The sequence below is a fragment of the Panulirus ornatus genome, chromosome 52 (genome assembly GCF_036320965.1).
Source record: "Panulirus ornatus isolate Po-2019 chromosome 52, ASM3632096v1, whole genome shotgun sequence".
Lineage (NCBI taxonomy): Eukaryota > Metazoa > Arthropoda > Malacostraca > Decapoda > Palinuridae > Panulirus > Panulirus ornatus.
In genome coordinates this window covers 10,767,162-10,788,353 of record NC_092275.1, presented here as the reverse complement: position 1 = coordinate 10,788,353, position 21,192 = coordinate 10,767,162, and the positions used below count along the sequence as shown (strand labels likewise).

General features: G+C 39.1%; 1 protein-coding gene across 1 annotated transcript in view; it reads left to right on the top strand.

Annotated features, from left to right (window-relative positions):
• Lnk (SH2B adapter-like protein Lnk) overlaps window positions 1–21,192 on the top strand; it is a 224,133-nt gene that overhangs the window by 104,699 nt on the left and 98,242 nt on the right. The window contains exons 4-5 of the mRNA XM_071692150.1: window positions 3,076–3,235; window positions 17,998–18,085. Coding sequence (XP_071548251.1) covers window positions 3,076–3,235; window positions 17,998–18,085 — 248 coding nt within the window. The remainder of the gene's footprint in view (window positions 1–3,075; window positions 3,236–17,997; window positions 18,086–21,192) is intronic.

The following is a 21,192-nucleotide window of genomic DNA, read 5'->3' as shown; positions in this document are numbered from 1 at the left end:
TCATTTTGTTCATAGATGGGGTTGTAAGGGAGATAAATGAAAGAGTCTTGGAGAGAGGGGTGTGCATGCATTCTGTAGGGTATAACAGAGTCTGGGAAGTAAGTCAGTTATTGTTTGCTTATGATACAGCACTGGTGGCAGATTCAAGAGAGAAACTGCAGAAATTAGTGACTGAGTTTCGAAGTGTGTGTGAAAGGATAGAGTTGAGAGTAAATATGAATAAAAACACGGTTTTTAGGTTCAGCAGGGTTGAGGGACAGGTTGGTTCGGGTGTGATAATTGGAAAAATATTGGAGGAAATAAAGTGTTTTAAATATCTGGGAGTGGACATGGCAGTGATTGGAACTATGGAAGTAAGTCATAGGGTGGGGAAGGGAGCAAAGGTTCCAGGAGCACTGAAGAGTGTGTGCAAAGAGAGAACATTATCTGGGAGGACAAAAATGGGTATATTTGTATGGAATAGTAGTCCCAACAGTATTATATGGATGTGAGGCATGGGCTGTAGATGGGGCTATGTGGAGGAGGGTTGATATGTTGGAAATGAAATGAAATGTTTTGGACAATATGTGGTGTGAGTTGGTTTGATCGAGTATGAGGTGAAAGGGTAAGAGATATATGTGGTAATAAAAAAAGTGTGGTTGATTGTGAGATCAGAAGAGGGTGTACTGAAATGGTTTGGATGTATGGAGAGAATGAGTGTGGGAACAAGGAGAATGGGAGATCAAATCGGAGATGGAGGGATGGAGTGAAAAAATCTTGATCAGTGCCTGAACATGCAGGAAGGTGAAAGGAATGAATGGGATAGAGTGATTTGGAATGATGTGGTATACTGGGGTCGACGTGCAGTCAGTGGACTGAACAAGGGCATGAGAAGTACGCTGGGTAAACCATGGAAAGGTCTGTGGGGCTTGGTTGTGGATAGGTAGCTGTGGTTTTGGTACATTACATATGACTGCTAGAGAATGGATGAGCAGATGTAGCCTTTCTTTGTCTGTTTCTGACATTGTTCCTGACATTACGTTGCTAACATGGGAAACGGCAATCAAGTATGAAAAAAAATCTATGTATGGTAGAAATGGATGGAGCATGGGGAGGGGGTAAATGAGAAAGAGATGCAATGATGGAGTAGGAGATAATTTGATTTATCAGGGGTCTGAACATGCAGGAGCATGAGAAGTGTGGATGGAATAGAGTAAATTGGATCAATGTGGCATACAGGGGAAGATGTACATTCAGTAGGTTGAACCAGGGCATATGAAGCAGTCAGGAGAAATGATGGTAAGATCTGTTGGGCTTGGCCGTGTATAGGGGGCTATGGTATTGGTGCATTGTATGTAACAGCTGGAGACTGAATGTGAGTAATTGGGGCTATTCTTTTTTTGTTCCTTGTGCTATCTTCTCATGCAGAAATTGGAAAAAAAATATAAAAAGTAAAACTATGATATGTAGAAACTTATTTTGTTGTCTTAAAAAATTTTCAGCGCTTTGCTTTCCACATAGACTTCCCTTTTCCATGTGCTTGACTTTTTCTGAAATAATTGGTCTTTAAACTTCTGTTTATCCCACTTTTGATATCTTTATTGCATTCCTTTTGTTCATACACACCAACTTTTTTTATTTAGGATTTAACATTGTACAGTTCCTCTCAGTTTATGCAGTTTTAATTCATGCCATTTGTAGTATAAAATGCATTGTCCATTTTTACATCTTTTTTTGATTTATGTTAGCTTGAGTTTGGAGTAATGCAAGCATCATTGGGCTAGCAATAGGTGGTGTGGCATTGCCAGCACTGTCTGAAAAACACGAGCATGCATAGCATAGATACAGTCTATAGGCATGGAATGCTACAGTATTTTATGCTGCAGTGTACTGTATATTGCACGTGTTTTGCCCCTTGCTTTGTGCCACTTAAGCATCTTTTAAGTTTTCCTGGTACCAGTGATGCTAAGAAGCATAAGGTCATCACCATTGAGGTTAAGATGGGTGTGATCAAAAGTTATGAGAGAGGTGAATAATAAACAGTAGATATTTAGCATGCCCTTGGACTTATTGAATCTACTTTATGGACTATTCATGATAGTACAGAGAAGATCAAGGAGAGTACCAAGAGTGGAACATTATTCAGTGTATCTAACACCTCATGTTCTTGAAGTTTGATTATAAAGTGAATGGAACAATGTTGAGCACATGGATTGAATGCCAGACTCATGAAAATGTCCCCATAAGCATGCTTGTGATACAAGCAAAGGTCCATATTATATGTGATGACTTGGCAGTGGAAGAAGGAGCAGTGAAAACATTTCAAGCACACCGTGGCTGTTTTATGAATTTTAGGAAAGGCTACTGAAAATATCCTGGAAACCCACAAGACCAGTGTCGAGGAAGGTGGTTATTCTCCGAAGCAGATTTCTAATGTGGACAAGACTGGATTATTCTGGAAGCGAGTGCCATGAGATGGTACATTTTTCATGAAGAGAAGTTTGTACAGTGTGTACTATGATTCAAAGTATGTTATTTTCTGTTTTTATGAATAGAGTTCTTAGTACAGTTTATATATTATAGTATTTATATTTCCTAATGCATGTATGTTTTAGTTTTTCACTGGTTTAATACTAGGTACTGTCTTATTGATAATGAAACCCTCTAATGTTCTTTACTTACATTATTGATTCATATGTTTTTGATTTACGGGAACACTTTCAAGAATGTAACTCAGTTAAATAGAGGTCCTTGCCGACTCTATGTCATCATCCATCCATCACTGTTGTATGGAAAATTTAGCTTCTGAGAATTTCTTCCTTCTTAACATATGCTTGTGCTTTTACATAAATGCATAGTTTTTCAATCTATAAGTACATTGGGCATGGAGTTAATTATTTTTGTTAGCTTTACTTTGATGAAAATTTAGTTTTGGTGAAAATGCAGTTTTTCAGCTGGAATATGGGATACAACTTTCCATACATTTTCACACAGGAAAACATTATGTTAGTTTTGCCATGCAGAGGGTGACATCCTGTACTTTCTTGGACTTGAATATTCTACCTTATTTTCTGAGTTGGTTAAATACTTTCCCAGGTCTAAAAATTACGAACTTCGACCTGCAATGTACAGTGTGAAGAATGAGTCATCTCAATCCCTAGCTGCTACAGCAGGGGGGGAGACAGTGGAACGCCCTGAACATCCTCCAGACCTTCCGCCAAGAATCCCTGGATCTACCTCCCCAAGCACACAACAGGTCAGAGGTCTGAAGGTTCTTGTATCCCAAGGCAGAAAAAAAGTTTGTTAAAAGTATGAGTCATTGTGCTTTGTTTTGGATCATTAGAATTACAATAGCCCCAAAGATATGTCATTTTGGGACTTGGCTAAGTTCTGTTTTAGTTTTTCAGAACAGTACTTAATACTGTTCACAATGCTGTTTTTTCTGTGATCTTATGAAGAATGGAATACTATATGTTGCATTATTCATCCTCTTGCTTATTGCATTCACAGTGTTCAGTACCTTGTGTTTCACTATTCTTACTGAAATGCTTTTCAGTATTCTTATTCTCCCCACTGTCTGAGCCTGACCAAGAGCTTATCAAAATGTTGTCCTGTTACCATTTTAGAATATAGTTTATACAGGAAGCCCTCTCTGAAAATTGGGATAATGCCAATTTCTCTGCAAGAAGTTATCTACCAGGTAGGTAAACAAAGATCTTTAACGTTGTCAAAGTTCACCAGTGAATGGCTACACCTTTTACTCTGTTTCTACCATGTCTATTATTTCTTTTCGATTCTCACTTATGCTCTAGTTCAAGCAGTGGTAGAGAGGAAAGGGGTTGTATTCTGTTTCTACAGAATCTAGCTTGATTGTCATGCTATGTTAATTTCATCATTTTCTTAATGTTTATTCTTTTGTTATTGTTATGAATTTTAAAGGTAAATTTAAGAGATTGTGAAGCACATTGGTGTGAATCATCTTTTTTTGTTAACCTATACAGTGCTCTGTGCTTCAAATGAAGAATTGTTATGTGCTGCTTTTGTTCCTCATCTGACATTTTATGGTTCCTGCTATATATGAATTCCCATTTGATGTATGGTTCCATTTCATATCCGTAGATATCATTAGCAATTTAACAATGCAATTGGAAAATTATATCATATATCAGCGAAACGAAGCTAAAGGGTAAAGGGGAAGAGTGGTTTGGGAATGTCTTGGCAGTAAAGTCAGGGGTTAGTGAAAGGACAAGAGCAAGGGAAGGAGTAGCACTACTCCTGAAACAGGAGTGGTGGGAGTACGTGATAGAGTGTAAGAAAGTAAACTCTAGATTAATATGGGTGAAACTGAAAGTTGATGGAGAGAGATGGGTGATTATTGGTGCATATGCACATGGGCATGAGAAGAAAGATCATGAGAGGCAAGTGTTTTGGGAGCAGCTAAATGAGTGTGTTTGTGGTTTTGATGCACGAGACCGGGTTTTAGTGATGGGTGATTTGAATGCAAAGGTGAGTAATGTGGCAGTTGAAGGAATAATTGGTATACATGGGGTGTTCAGTGTTGTAAATGGAAATGGTGAAGAGCTTGTAGATTTCTGTGCTGAAAAAGGACTGGTGATTGGAAATACCTGGTTTAAAAAGAGAGATATACATAAGTATACCTGTGTAAGTAGGAGAGATGGTTCCTAATGTGCATTTGGAAATAACATTCGACTGGGTATGACAGGCATGGGAAACATTGTGAAATACTCCCTCTGAAATACAAAGATGCCATATGCATAAAAAGAGAGAACATCATATACATCCAGGGCCTGAAACTCTTCAACACCTTGCCATATGCCTTCAGAAACAGCATGGGATGCATGGTTAAGGAGTTAAGAGTGCATTGGACAAGTACCTACAAAGTGTATGAGACTAAGCTGGCTGTGGGGCTATGTGGGCTTGAGGGATTTGGCTTCCAAAATCTTGGTCAACCAACAACCCCATCCTGCAGCCTGGGCCTTCCATGGGCTGTTTAAGGGAAGATCTCCGAAGACTCCAACAAGCATCCACGAGGAATGTTCCTGACAAGGGCTTTGAGTTCTGATAACCTTTACAGAATAAAGGTTTGGGTGTCATCATCAACCTAGACAAGTCGCTCTTGGGTCTGAGCCAGTTTTATACATGGCTAGGAATAGATTGTAACATTCAGAATAGCACTTTTTGTCATCCTGGAGACAAGCTCGGAACTGCAATTGCTGCACGAATTATGGTCTCAGAACTTAAGTGTCTTGACATCAGTAAAAACAACTTATGGGAAAGCTCATTTCTTGTATAATGACTTCTCATGGTTGCAGGCCAAAAGGATACCTTCTTGATAAACTAATTCCTTCCTGCAGGAAGCATTACCTCCAAGAGCACTACCATGGGAACTTGTTGATTCTTTAGCTTGGTTGTCAGACATAGAAAGCTTTCAAAAACTCTGCCTGAGAACTTCCAGTAACTGTTCTGGTGGTTTGGATTTCTTACCAACAAGGAGCAGTTGGTCCTTTGGTTTTATCTTCTTCCAGAACATCCTGGGTTCAGTGTAGAATTTCATTTCAGATGGATAATACTGTGCCTGTCCACTGGTTTATAAGCAAAGCTCTTGCAGCTTCCTGATTTCCTAAGGTTGCAACCTCTTTTTCCACACATTTATCAGTGCTCCCAGAATCTTCTCTACCTCATCCACCCTATGGCTCATCTCTGCTTCCAATGTTCCATTCATTGTTTTATCCACTCACAGTTATCTAAATTGCCCTTATTCCCCCAAATTTTCTCAGTTTAAAGTTGCTCCTCGTCTGACCTGTTTCTGCACTGCTAAACCTAATAACCTTACTTTTATGTACATTTACTCTCAATTTCCCCCTTTCACAGTCAACCAAATGCAGACACCAACTCCTGCACTCTTGCACCTGAATCTGCCACCAGTGCCATGTCATCAGCTGACAGTATCTGACTCTTCCCAAACCCCCTCAGCCTATACAGACTGCATACTTACATCTCTCTCTAAGACTCTTGCATTTACCTTCTCACCAACCCATCCATTGCCAATCAAACATCCATAGTGACATCACACACCCCAACTGAAGACCCCACCTTCACTTGTAACCACAAAGTCTCTTCCTACCTACTCGCACGTTACTTTCTTGATAGAAGCTTTTAACTGCTTGTGATAGCTTTTTTCAACATCACGTTTGTAAGACTTTCCACAAAGCATCTCTATCAAACTTATGCTCTTTCCTTATCCATAAATGCCACATATAAGGCCTTGTGTTACTCTAAATATTTCTCACAGACATCCTTCATAGGAGTGACCTGATCCACACATCCTCTACCACTCCTAAAACCACATTATTCCTCCCCAGTCTGATGTCCTATGCATGCCACCATGCTCTCAATCATTACTTATTAAACCAACTTGCCAGGTACACTCAACAAACTTATACATCTGTGGTTCGAATACTCACCTTTTTCTCCCTTGCCGTTATACTGTGGGCCTATACATGCATTTTTCCAATCCTCAGGCACTTCACCAGGATTCATACATACATTAACATCCTAACTAACCAATCAGCATAATAGACACTTTCTTTCACAAGAAATTCAGCTGCAATTCCATCCACTCAAGCTATCTTGTCACATTTCATCTTACACAAGGCTTTCACCACCTCCCCTTTCTTCACCAAACCACTTTCTATGACTCTCACTTCTCATGGACCCAAATCCCTACATATGCTGCCCACTTACCAAACATTCAAAACTCCTTCGGAATACACGTTCCATCTCTTCATCTCATTACAGCCCATTACCACATGCATTTTTCCAATCCTCAGGCACTTCACCAGGATTCATACATACATTAACATCCTAACTAACCAATCAGCATAATAGACACTTTCTTTCACAAGAAATTCAGCTGCAATTCCATCCACTCAAGCTATCTTGTCACATTTCATCTTACACAAGGCTTTCACCACCTCCCCTTTCTTCACCAAACCACTTTCTATGACTCTCACTTCTCATGGACCCAAATCCCTACATATGCTGCCCACTTACCAAACATTCAAAACTCCTTCGGAATACACGTTCCATCTCTTCATCTCATTACAGCCCATTACCACTTGTCCATTTGCCCTCTTCAATGATGTTTCCACTTCTTCTCTTGTCTGTCATAGTGTTTCCCTCCCTCAAAAACATCTTATTCTCCCTGATTACTCTCACCTTGCCTTCTCTTACAGTCCATGAATCTATCTCTTGTCCTCCTACCACTTTGTCCTGTGTATCTTCTAATCACATGCTTCATCCGTGTAAGTACTGCCCATAAATCTCTTCTTCTCTTTCACTAGCAACTTTACTGTCATCCCACCACTCATGACCCTTTCTGAATGATATTAGCTAACATTAAGATGGTCCAGCCAAATATTTTGTTGAATAAGTTTTTAGGGATGGATGTAAACTGTAACTTACTGAAATGGATCTTCAGCTTTTTAACACAGAGGCCCCAGTATACCAAGATAGATAACGCTAAATCCAGCATAATTTTTACCAATACAGGTGCACCCCAGGGATGCGTTATGCCCTCCACTTTGTTCAGTTTGTATACAGATGACTGTAGAAGTGTTTTTAGCAACTTCACTATTTTGAAATATGCTCATGATACAGTAATAAGAAAAATTGTAAATGATAATTGTAGTGATTATATCGTACAGGTTAGTTGCTTTGTTGACTGGTGTTAAACAAATTATCTGCACTTGAATGTAAAGAAAACTAGAGAGATAATAATAGATTTTAGGACCAAAAAACTACATATACCACACTTAATTACAAATGAAGATGAAAATGTAAAAAGAGTGAGTCAGTACAAGTATCTAGGCCTTATCGTAGATGACCAGTTAAAAGGTGGTTCAGATACTGATATGGTGTATAAGAAATATAAACAAAGATTGCAAAGGAAGTAAGACAATAAGTGAAAACCGGCTGAATATTCAATACTTTCAGGCAGATGTTTAGAGTATACCAAACAAAAGGCCACCTGATTACATTCATTTGTCTGCTCAAAACATACTTCTTGTCCGGAAAGTTTTTAGTTGTTCCTTGAAAAACCTGATTTTCAGACATGAGAAAGCTTTTTGGTGAATTTCTTCTCTAGCACTTTTTTTGTCACTAGAATAGGGCTAGTAACACCGTGTCTCTTTTCAAACTTTACTACAAAATAATTTTTACTGGATTATATTTGCTTTGTCGCTGTCTCCCGCATTTGCGAGGTAGCGCAAGGAAACAGACGAAAGAAATGGCCCAACCCATCCCCATACACATGTATATACACACGTCCACACACGCAAAATGTACATACCTATACATCTCAATGTACACATATATATACACACACAGACACATACATATATACCCATGCACACAGTTCACACTGTCTGCCTTTATTCATTCCCATCGCCACCTCGCCACACATGGAATACCATCCCCCTCCCCCCTCATGTGTGCGGGGTAGTGCTAGGAAAAGACAACAAAGGCCTCATTCGTTCACACTCAGTCTCTAGCTGTCATGCAATAATGCCCGAAACCACAGCTCCCTTTCCACATCCAGGCCCCACACAGCTTTCCATGGTTTACCCCAGACACTTCACATGCCCTGATTCAATCCACTGACAGCATGTCAACCCCGGTATAACACATCGATCCAATTCACTCTATTCCTTGCCCGCCTTTCACCCTCCTGCATGTTCAGGCCCCGATCACTCAAAATATTTTTCACCCCATCTTTCCACCTCCAATTTGGTCTCCCACTTCTCCTCGTTCCCTCCACCTCTGACACATATATCCTCATGGTCAATCTTTCCTCACTCATTCTCTCCATGTGCCCAAACCATTTCAAAACACCCTCTTCTGCTCTCTCAACCACGCTCTTTTTATTTCCACACATCTCTCTTACCCTTACATTACTTACTCGATCAAACCACCTCACACCACACATCGTCCTCAAACATCTCATTTCCAGCACATCCACCCTCCTGCGCACAACTCTATCCATAGCCCACGCCTCGCAACCATACAACATTGTTGGAACCACTATTCCTTCAAACATACCCATTTTTGCTTTCCGAGATAATGTTCTCGACTTCCACATATTCTTCAAGGCTCCCAGGATTTTCGCCCCCTCCCCCACCCTATGATTCACTTCCGCTTCCATGATTCCATCCGCTGCCAGATCCACTCCCAGATATCTAAAACACTTTACTTCCTCCAGTTTTTCTCCATTCAAACTTACCTCCCAATCGACTTGACCCTCAACCCTTCTGTACCTAATATCCTTGCTCTTATTCACATTTACTCTTAACTTTCTTCTTTCACACACTTTACCAAACTCAGTCACCAGCTTCTGCAGTTTCTCACATGAATCAGCCACCAGCGCTGTATCATCAGCAAACAACAACTGACTCACTTCCCAAGCTCTCTCATCCACAACAGACTTCATACTTGCCCCTCTTTCCAAAACTCTTGCATTCACCTCCCTAACAACCCCATCCATAAACAAATTAAACAACCATGGAGACATCACACACCCCTGCCGCAAACTTACATTCACTGAGAACCAATCACTTTCCTCTCTTCCTACATGTACACATGCCTTACATCCTCGATAAAAACTTTTCACTGCTTCTAACAACTTACCACCCACACCATATATTCTTAATACCTTCCACAGAGCATCTCTATCAACTCTATCATATGCCTTCTCCAGATCCATAAATGCTACATACAAATCCATTTGCTTTTCTAAGTATTTCTCACATACATTCTTCAAAGCAAACACCTGATCCACACATCCTCCACCACTTCTGAAACCACACTGCTCTTCCCCAATCTGATGCTCTGTACATGCCTTCACCCTCTCAATCAATACCCTCCCATATAATTTACCAGGAATACTCAACAAACTTATACCTCTGTAATTTGAGCACTCACTTTTATCTCCTTTGTCTTTGTACAATGGCACTATGCACGCATTCCACCAATCCTCAGGCACCTCACCATGAGTCATTCTTTTTTTTTTCATACTATTCGCTATTTCCCGCGATAGCGAGGTAGCGTTAAGAACAGAGGACTGGGCCTTTGAGGGAATATCCTCACCTGGACCTCTTCTCTGTTCCTTCTTTTGGAAAGTTAAAAAAAAAAAAAGAGAGGGGAGGATTTCCAGCCCCCCGCTCCCTTCCCTTTTAGTCGCCTTCTATGACACGCAGGGAATACGTGGGAAGTATTCTTTCTCCCCTATCCCCAGGGAATATATATATATATACATACATATACACATATATATATATATATATATATATATATATATATATATATATATATATATATATATATATATGGGATGTATTTAGGGAATCAGTGATGGATTGCGCAAAAGATGCTTGTGGCATGAGAAGAGTGGGAGGTGGGTTGATTAGAAAGGGTAGTGAGTGGTGGGATGAAGAAGTAAGTTATTAGTGAAAGAGAAGAGAGAGGCATTTGGATGATTTTTGCAGGGAAAAAATTCAATTGAGTGGGAGATGTATAAAAGAAAGAGACAGGAGGTCAAGAGAAACGGTGCAAGAGGTGAAAAAGAGGGCAAATGAGAGTTGGGGTGAGAGAGTATCATTAAATTTTAGGGAGAATAAAAAGATGTTCTGGAAGGAGGTAAATAAAGTGCGTAAGACAAGGGAGCACTTGGGAACTTCAGTGAAGGGCGCAAATTGGGAGGTGATAACAAGTAGTGGTGATGTGAGAAGGAGATGGAGTGAGTATTTTGAAGGTTTGTTGAAATTGTTTGATGATAGAATGGCAGATATAGGGTGTTTTGGTCGAGGTGGTGTGCAAAGTGAGAGGGTTAGGGAAAATGATTTGGTAAACAGAGAAGAGGTAGTAAAAGCTTTGCGGAAGATGAAAGCTGGCAAGGCAGCAGGTTTGGATGGTATTGCAGTGGAATTTATTAAAAAAGGGGGTGACTGTATTACTGACTGGTTGGTAAGGTTATTTAATGTATGTATGACTCATGGTGATGTGCCTGAGGATTGGCGGAATGCGTGCATAGTGCCATTGTACAAAGGCAAAGGGGATAAGAGTGAGTGCTCAAATTACAGAGGTATAAGTTTGTTGAGTATTCCTGGTAAATTATATGGGAGGGTATTGATTGAGAGGGTGAAGGCATGTACAGAGCATCAGATTGGGGAAGAGCAGTGTGGTTTCAGAAGTGGTAGAGGATGTGTGGATCAGGTGTTTGCTTTGAAGAATGTATGTGAGAAATACTTAGAAAAGCAAATGGATTTGTATGTAGCATTTATGGATCTGGAGAAGGCATATGACAGAGTTGATAGAGATGCTCTGTGTAAGGTATTAAGAATATATGGTGTGGGAGGCAAGTTGTTAGAAGCAGTGAAAAGTTTTTATCGAGGATGTAAGGCATGTGTACGTGTAGGAAGAGAGGAAAGTGATTGGTTCTCAGTGAATGTAGGTTTGCGGCAGGGGTGTGTGATGTCTCCATGGTTGTTTAATTTGTTTATGGATGGGGTTGTTAGGGAGGTGAATGCAAGAGTTCTGGAAAGAGGGGCAAGTATGAAGTCTGTTGTGGATGAGAGAGCTTGGGAAGTGAATCAGCTGTTGTTCGCTGATGATACAGCGCTGGTGGCTGATTCATGTGAGAAACTGCAGAAGCTGGTGACTGAGTTTGGTAAAGTGTGTGAAAGAAGAAAGTTAAGAGTAAATGTGAATGAGAGCAAGGTTATTAGGTACAGTAGGGTTGAGTCATACATACATTAAATAACCTTACCAACCAGTCAACAATACAGTCACCCCCTTTTTCAGTAAATTCCACTGCAATACCATCCAAACCTGCTACCTTGCCGGCTTTCATCTTCCGCAAAGCTTTTACTACCTCTTCTCTGTTTACCAAATCATTTTCCCCAACCCTCTCACTTTGCACACCACCTCAACCAAGACACCCTATATCTGCCACTCTATCATCAAACACATTCAACAAACCTTCAAAATACTCACTCCATCTCCTTCTCACATCACCACTACTTGTTATCACCTCCCCATTTGCGCCCTTCACTGAAGCTCCCATTTGCTCCCTTGTCTTACGCACTTTATTTACCTCCTTCCAGAACATCTTTTTATTCTCCCTAAAATTTAATGATACTCTCTCACCCCAACTCTCATTTGCCCTCTTTTTCACCTCTTGCACCTTTCTCTTGACCTCCTGTCTCTTTCTTTTATACATCTCCCACTCAATTGCATTTTTTCCCTGCAAAAATAGTCCAAATGCCTCTCTCTTCTCTTTCACTAATAATCTTACTTCTTCATCCCACCACTCACTACCCTTTCTAATCAACCCACCTCCCACTCTTCTCATGCCACAAGCATCTTTTGCGCAATCCATCACTGATTCCCTAAATACATCCCATTCCTCCCCCACTCCCCTTACTTCCATTGTTCTCACCTTTTTCCATTTTGTACTCAGTCTCTCTTGGTACTTCCTCACACAAGTCTCCTTCCCAAGCTCACTTACTCTCACCACCCTCTTCACCCCAACATTCACTCTTCTTTTCTGAAAACCCATACAAATCTTCACCTCAGCCTCCACAAGATAATGATCAGACATCCCTCCAGTTGCACCTCTCAGCACATTTACATCCAAAAGTCTCTCTTTCGCGCGCCTGTCAATTAACACGTAATCCAATAACGGCTCTCTGGCCATCTCTCCTACTTACATAAGTATACTTATGTATATCTCGCTTTTTAAACCAGGTGTTCCCAATCACCAGTCCTTTTTCAGCACATAAATCTACAAGCTCTTCACCATTTCCATTTACTGGAACTTTGTATTAATCTTTTCCTAGTAGGGCCTTTTAAGATTATTACATTTTACTGGCTAAAAGTTTCTGTTGCATTTAGCCCTTCAGTGCCTCCGTATGAAATTGATTTCCCTGAAACTTTGAGCTCTGTTAAAAGTTAGTGAAAGACACACACCGGCCACACAAGAATTTTTTTTCTCATAATGTATGGCTAAGATAAGATCAGACCATACTTTCTTGGTTAAACATGAAAGTATATAAACTGCACTTCCATCGTTACATCTTTGAACACTTTTCAGGACATTAGCAATTTTTGATTTGTAAACTCTCAGTGGTAAAAATGGTCTCTGCAGAAGAACATTGATGATGATAAACCAAGCCCTAGACTCTTAAGTCTGAAACTCTCTAATATATAAACAGTCCTTTTGTCATCAATTCTTAGGTATCTTCAAGAGATTAGCCTCTTTACGTAGTACAGGTTGAGCATCCTAAGTCTGAAAACCCAAACCCCGAAATGCTCTAAAATCTGAAAATCTGTGAGTGGCGACATGACGTTACAAGTAGAAAATTCCACACCTGACCACTCTTGCCCATGCTGGGCTCCAATGCTCTGTTGGCACCAGTTTGTTACAAACCATCGTTTCTGTCAGACCTACATGCTTTTCTGTGTGTTTTATGCTTATTCTCTGCTCTGTGGTACAGATATTGTTGAAAATGTCAAAAAGTAAGCTGGAAGAAGGGGATATCAAAGAAGTTTTTAACATCAATTATTAGGCTTCAGTTGTTCATTCACTTACCAATAGTGAAATAGCTGAAATTGTTCTGAATCAAGGTGTCCATGATAATACAGACAAAGATGACTTTATTAACATTGCAGAAAAAGTGCTTATATATGACATGGTAAAAATGTGTGATGGACTTATTGAAGGACTACAGCAGCATGCTTTCCTGACAGAACAAGAAATCACATCAGTTTATAAAATCAAAGAGACTTCTAAGACAAAAACCATTGTTAATGAGGCAGATGGCTAAGGAGGAAACATTTAAAAAAGTCATCCAACAGAATGCCTCCTCATCCCTAGAGGACCCACTTCCAGATCCCTCACCTTTTTCAGATGTCCCTTCTCATGATGATGTCAACAGTGATGTACATATTATACCTCTTAAATCCGGCAACCTTGGTACCTGGCCATTGCCGGATGACACAAAATGCCAGAAAACAGAAATTGATCCCTAAGTCATGCTCAGTTGACGATTCGATCTCAGAGTACTCACAGTCTTTGCAAAAGATCCCTTATCTAATTTTTTTCAGTAACTCCACCTTTTTAAGCATAAGTAATGATTTATGCTTATGCTTATTAGCACTAGCACCATCATCTACACCTTGGTCTTTTGGATGACATCCTGAAGGACTAAGATACAGTTGAATATAAGAAATTAACAGGAATATTGATTAGCTCGGCTGCAGTGTAAACAGATTTTGGCGCCTAAGTGCTGCTAATAGCACTGCCCTGGTGGCAGATCCACACAATGATAACTAATTGCGACATATTCAAAACATGCTAGACCACAGAGCGCCGGATTAGAGCAGTACAACCTTGACCCTCTCCCTCAAGTTTCTCAGGCCATGTATAGTTCTAGTATTTGCTGCTGCATTTATCTTCTTTTGTAAGCAGAGATGATTTTTTTTTTTTGTTGGTAAGTGCAAAACATTATTTTTATGTGAAATCTGAATTTTTTCACCTAAAATGCCATGTTTGAGCAAAAGATGACCAGTAGCATTATTGCGTTAAAATTTTTCTTAGTTTTCATTACATTTACAGCTATGTGTAATCATCGTACATTAAATGCTTATTTGTTTTTATATTTCAAATAAAACCTAAGAAATAGAATGCAGTGTACTGTACCTTTTAATCAAACACAGCATCCTAGGTTGAAACTGAAAACCTGCAGTTGTTTGTTGTTATTGTTTAACAGCTGTTACAGGTATTCTGCTGATGCTACTATGATGCTTAGTTACCCTAAACATTATTTTTTCATTGTATTAATGGTATCTTATATTTTTTTACTGTTAAGTACTTCTTTCTTTCCTTTCATACTATTCGCCATTTCCCACGTCAGCGAGGTAGCGTTAAGAACAGAGGACTGGGCCTCTGAGGAAACATCCTCACCCGGTACCCTTCTCTGTTCTTTCCTTTGGAAAAAAAAGAAAAAAAAAAAAAGTACTTATGTGGAAATAAGTGTAAGAAAATGATTGCTTATTAGTAGTACAGGTATACCACCGATTTTCCGGCAACTGATGGTTTGGTACCTCCTTTAGTCCGGACAGAATTATGTGAGGAACTTGAAATTTCCACAGCCACCAGACTAGTTTGCTGGGTGGCCACAGATGGCATTATGTGTAGGGCGCACTTATTTACATTCTTTACAGTGCACTTGTTAGTGGTGATACCGCAATTCTGTGAGATTCTTAGCTTATGCTTAAATGTAACCCTAGCTATGGCTTCTAAGACATATGAGAGTGTCGGTCGTGGTGTCAGACGTAACCACCAGTCCATATCGATCCAAGATAAAGTAGAATTGTAAAAAGGAATGGATTGTAGTGTTTCGTTGCATAAACTGTGTGACATCTACAGTATTGGTTCATCAACTGTTTATGATATAAAGAAGCAAAGGAAGAAAATATTGAAATTCTGTGCAGACAGCGATGCCAAGAAGCAAATGATGATTAGAAATACTATGGAAGATGGTAAGAGTACTGAGCACGATCAAGTGATGATGGAGTGGTTTTGACAGCATTGGAGTGGAGTGGACTTGTCGGGTAGCATGATAATGGACCAGGCTAAGTTGTTATGTAAGGAACTTAAATTACAACATGAGCATGACTATAGTGAAGGATGGATTCGAAGATTCAAGAAGTGTCATGGAATTTCCATGAATAAAGTGTGCGGAGAAAAGTGGCCTGCAAACCATGAAGGAGCTGCTGAGTATGTGGACGAATTTGCAAAACTTGTAGCTGATGAGCACCTCAGTCCTGAGCAGGTGTATAATGTATTTCATTATATTTGATACTTGTTTAAATTTCTAGCAGCCCATGGTATACATTAGACACTTAGGAGATGTATAATTAGTGGGTGAGAGTTGTGTTGATGAATTATTATTACGTGACCATGGTTTGTCCGGCAAAATGGTTAATTCAGCAAGGCTTTGGAACCAAGAGTGCCGGAAAGTTGGTGGTGTACCTGTATATGAATTCAGTCAGAAATGAAGGTGATGCCAAACAACCACAGATTGTCCTCATGGGTGACAGCTTTCTGATGGTTCAGTTTCATACAAACTTTGTTTCATTTGCAAAATTATTAAGATTATTGTGTAAATTACCTTCAGGCTATGTGTATAAGGTTATATGAAACATTAGTGGATTTTGTGTTTAGACTTGGTCCCATCATTATGTATATGCAGATATTCCAAAATCCAAAAAACTAAGAAATCCGAAACACTTATGGCCCCAGGCATTTTGGATAAAGGATACTCAGCCTGTATAATATTTTACTCTCTTGGAAATATTTGGATGGTATCATTTATAAATCAGCCTTGTTACTCTTTTGGAAATCTTTGGATGGTATCATTTATTGATCAGTGTAGGACTTTCAGAAACTCCTTTTAGCAAGGGACATCTCAAATTTGGTTGATTTTTGATTGAGGAATTTGTCACAGGAACTCAGCCTGGTTTTTATACCATGACATATGAATGATGGAAGGGATTGATCTTCCATTTATCCTTTCTTAGAAACCTTATGTTGGAAGTAACCAACTGAACAGGTGTTTTGTATTCATCTAACACCTATGTCAAGATTTTTTTTCATAGTCTAGGACATTGTGGATCTACTTTGATTGGTACTGGATTCATCCTTTAGAAGGGATTTGTTTCCCTTTTTTGGGTGATGTCTTCTCACATAAAAGTTTTTCCTAACCTCTCATTGCTTGCTGGTCAAACCAGCTGTGGAAAGAAATATAAGTTTTAAAGTTTGAAAGATCTTTTCTCTTCCATGAACAGTTTTCCAGTTTTCATATGCTGCCATATCATCCACTCTCTCTTTTTGAGAAAGCTTGTCCTTTACCAATGGTGATTTGCTTTTGGGTTGATGCACCTGATGTGCAAGCTGGTAGATGAATCAATACCTTGGATTGAGTCAGTTGGTGATGTCATTACTGAAACTGGGTGTCAGGGTGGGCCAAGAACCAGCGAGATGCTGAAACCACAAGTTAATGGGTAGCAATGGATAGGGAAAGCTTGTGCTGTCCCACTTGTTAGATGGGATGTTAGAAGGTTCAAACCCCCTATGTTTTATCTACGAGATATATCATTACTCATGGGACTGCCACGGAAAGAAAAAGTTTTCAAACTTCAGAACTTAGATATTGTGGTTGTAGGCAACATGGAATTCAGTAGTTTATTACTGTGCTGCATTAGTGGCAGAGTTGAATATTGGCTTTTTTCTCATGATTTCTTGTTTCTTTTTACCTCTAGGAGTTTTGAACATTTTTGTTTGGGTTTTTCTGGATTCATGAAGGTAGCTATTTTGTTGGTTACTGAACTAGTCAAGCATGTATTAGGAAGTCACCATTATCAAAACTTATTAGCTGAGATTTTACAGTACAACCTATGGCTGTATTCCTGTGTATCTTAAGATTTTACACTGTGATTCTAAGGCCCTGTTACCTTCGGTAGTCTTATGGAATGTAGATAATGTATAGTTCATATGTGTACATCTTGGAAACTTTGGATGATATTTGTTTTATAGGTTAAGGCATTTCTCACTTTTTTTTTTGCATCTGTAAAATTTATGAATGGATATGTTCAGTGAACACATTTATGATTGTATTTAACTGCCTCAGTTGCTCCATAGGAACATTGGTGATCAGATTTCCTTACAATGTGCTGAGGGATGGTCACACTTGGCCTTTGATATCTACACTAAATAACCTGTTCTTTCTCTGGTAGAAGTTACTTTCATTACTGTGGAGTGTCATAAACTAAATGCTACTTTCCAGATTAGGAAACAGCATGAATTGGATGTTAGGCAATAGATTGAAAATTTTTGTTTTTTAGGTTGTCATATGAAGTTTCTTTTTTTTTTTTTTGCAGGCATCTATTGTAGCTGCAAGACAGAGTAACCTTTCAGTGCATTCAAGATCACAAAATGGACTAGGAGATTACTCCAATGAAGATGCTGGTAAGCTAACATATCATGAGAGAGAAAGAAGTAAAGGTACCAGTGGTTCATTAACATTTTATGTTGAAAAGTGGAAAATTGATAAGGAATACAAAGACTGTAGGTATGATTTTTTTTTTTTTAAGATTTGTTACCTACAGAAGATGAGTTAAAGAAGCACTTCCATCTAGGACTAAAGAGAAAGGCACTTTGCAACTGTCTCAAGAAGATGGATATGTGAAATGATTTGAATGTTTCCTGTCTATTCCTTCTGTAATCATTACTTCCATTCCCATTCTGTGGGATGGGTCAGATATGTGTTGTTCCAGGAATTGCTCCTGTACATCCTTATCCTATACCAGTGTGTTAAAGATAAGCTTGGACTTCTCACATATAAAAGTGGCTTTTGATTTCTGCAGTTTGGTGTTTAAGAGAAAAGAAAAAAAAAAGCATTCACTTGGCAAATGGATTAAGAAGATTTGTTCATTCCACCTCAGTATACAAAATGATTATAGAGAACAACAACTCTCTTCCTACCACCTCAGTACATAATGTGCTTGCATTGCATCTGATTCAAAATCTTACTTCTGCTGTATTCATATGTCCCAAGCCCTTGTCAGTTATGTAATTCCATCTGTCCATCTCTTCCATTGTCACTCCTTCTTTCATGTCTTGACTATGCTGCTATGTATCTTCACATGACTTACTCTCTGCATGGTTGTACCATCATAAAAGTCTCATCTGTGTGCCTTTTCAAGTGATTTTTTGATTTCATGGCCTTCTCACGGACTTCTCACATCTTTATTCTTCACTATGTCCACCAAATTCTAGTTATGCTGTGCAGGTTCAGATGTTTTTCCTTGCATGACTTTCCTCAAACCTTTTAGCTTCCCATTATCATGCATGCTAAACTTTACTCCCAAATGTCTAAGCTTGTCTAGAACTTGTTATTTGTTATGTGTGTTTATGTTACACTGTGATCTCCCATCATTTTCTAAAATTAATCTTGTTTTTAATTGTATTCACTCACCATTGTTCTCCCACATATATCACTGAAGCAGCCATCATTTATATCCAGGTCTTTCTCTGATTGGGCTTACAACATGGTGTCATCTGCATACAGAAACTTTCTCAGTGGTTAGGTACTACTACTTCATCATCCCACCTCACTTTCATCTTGTGTACTTCCCATCCATTAAAACATTAAATAAACATGGTGATATCACTTGACCTTGATGCTCACTCACATTTATTTCAACTCTTACTCATACCACTATTTGCTTTCATATGTGTACCACTTCCATTGTAAAGAACTGTAACACCATTCAGAAGTGTTCCTTGCATATCATATAGTCAGAACTTATAGAGAGCTCTAATGTTCACTTCCTCATATACTTTTTGTAAATCCATAAATGCTGTGTACACTTTTTTATTTTCTACCCAGTTTTCACCTGTAATTTTCTAAGTACAAGAATCTGAGCTTCTTAGCTTATATGTTTTACCAGGGGGTTCACTAATCCTTTTGAGATTAACAGTCAGTATCATATCATATACCTTGTCACTGAGGCTAAGGAAGCTTATTCCTTTGTAGTTCTTATAGGTTGTAGGTGGGCACTTATCAGAGAGGTACTGCCTAGGTTTTGGGAGTATTGAAAGCAGCACATTGAGCCAACTCATTAGTGGCTGTCATGCTACTCTCCCTAGACCAGGTTGCTTTTTTTTTTTCTGCCTCATCTGCATTGGGTTGCTAGAACTCAATCCACAAAGAAAATCAATTTGTTTCACACATGATACTTGACAAGATGTGATTCACAATTCTTTGTCCTAATTTGCAAATTTTCTTTTATCCTTAGGGGTTCAGAAACATTCAAAAGAAAGCTAAACTCTTGGTTGAAACAAAAACCTAGAATAGGCAGTTACTCCAGTGTAGTAGCCACCAAGAAAATAGCTTTATGCTAAATAAGTAAGATATGAGATGAGTAAGTAGGATGGTGGTTGAGAGAAACATAATAGTACAAAAAAAACGTGCATTGCAGTGAATGCCTTGCCCCCATGGGAGAAATTTTATCATAAGTAATGATAGGTAAAGTGGAGCAAAAAAGGAACCCATGTATTTTCTTCATAGTATATGAAGTGACTAATGAGGTTGGGAGCAGTATCACAGAACTCCTTCCTTCTTGTATTTTAACTTTCCAAAGACTGGAAAAACAGGAGGAATTAGGCAAGTACTTGTCTTTTATTGCTTAGGCTCGGCTACTTGGATGTTTGTGATTATAACCGGTGAGAAAATATGGGAGACATAAGTACGGTGTCTGTTTAAAGAAACCTGGATGTTGTGGCTCTGAATGAAGCATGGTTGAAGGGGGAGGAGAGGAATTGTTTAGGAATGTCGATCACTAGAGAGAAGACAAGAGCGAAAGGAAGAGTGGCACCTCTGATAAAGAAAAGGTTGTTAGAATGTGTGAAAGAGTGTTAGAAAGAGAGTTCAAGTTTGTTGTGGGTTAGAATAAGATAATGCACCTGAAAGTGAGAGTAGTGTATATAAATGGAGTGTTTATTGGGAGGAACTGAGTGGGTGTTTTAGCTAATTTGATGCATAAGGCTAAATCCTGGTGTTAGGGTATCTGAATGCAAGAGTGGATGATGTGGCAGTTGAAGGTGTGATTAAGGAACATGGGTTCCTCAGCATAAGTGAGAATGGGGAAGTACTTTTCAGTTTGTGTATTGAGAAAGCAGTGGTTATGATTTTTTTTTATTTTAGTGTGCAGATGCTTCTCTAGTCTGAGTGAGATAGGGTTAGGAATAAATGAACAGTAGCCTCATTTGCTAACATCCACTCTCTAGCTGCCATGTATAATGCCCTGTAAACAGAACTAACCATCGACATTCATTTCCCCCAAACTATTCCAGGGTTTAACTTGACTATTTCATAAGTCTCAGTTCAACCTATTAACATCTCATCATCCTTTGTATACCACATTGGTCCATTTCATTCTATCCTTTTTAAGTCTCTTACCCTCTTGAAGGTTCCGACTTTGATGTTGTGAAGCCCTTCTACACTTCATTTCTCCTAGGTATTTATGGATTTGAAGGTGGCATATGATAGGGTTGATATAAATGCCTTCTGG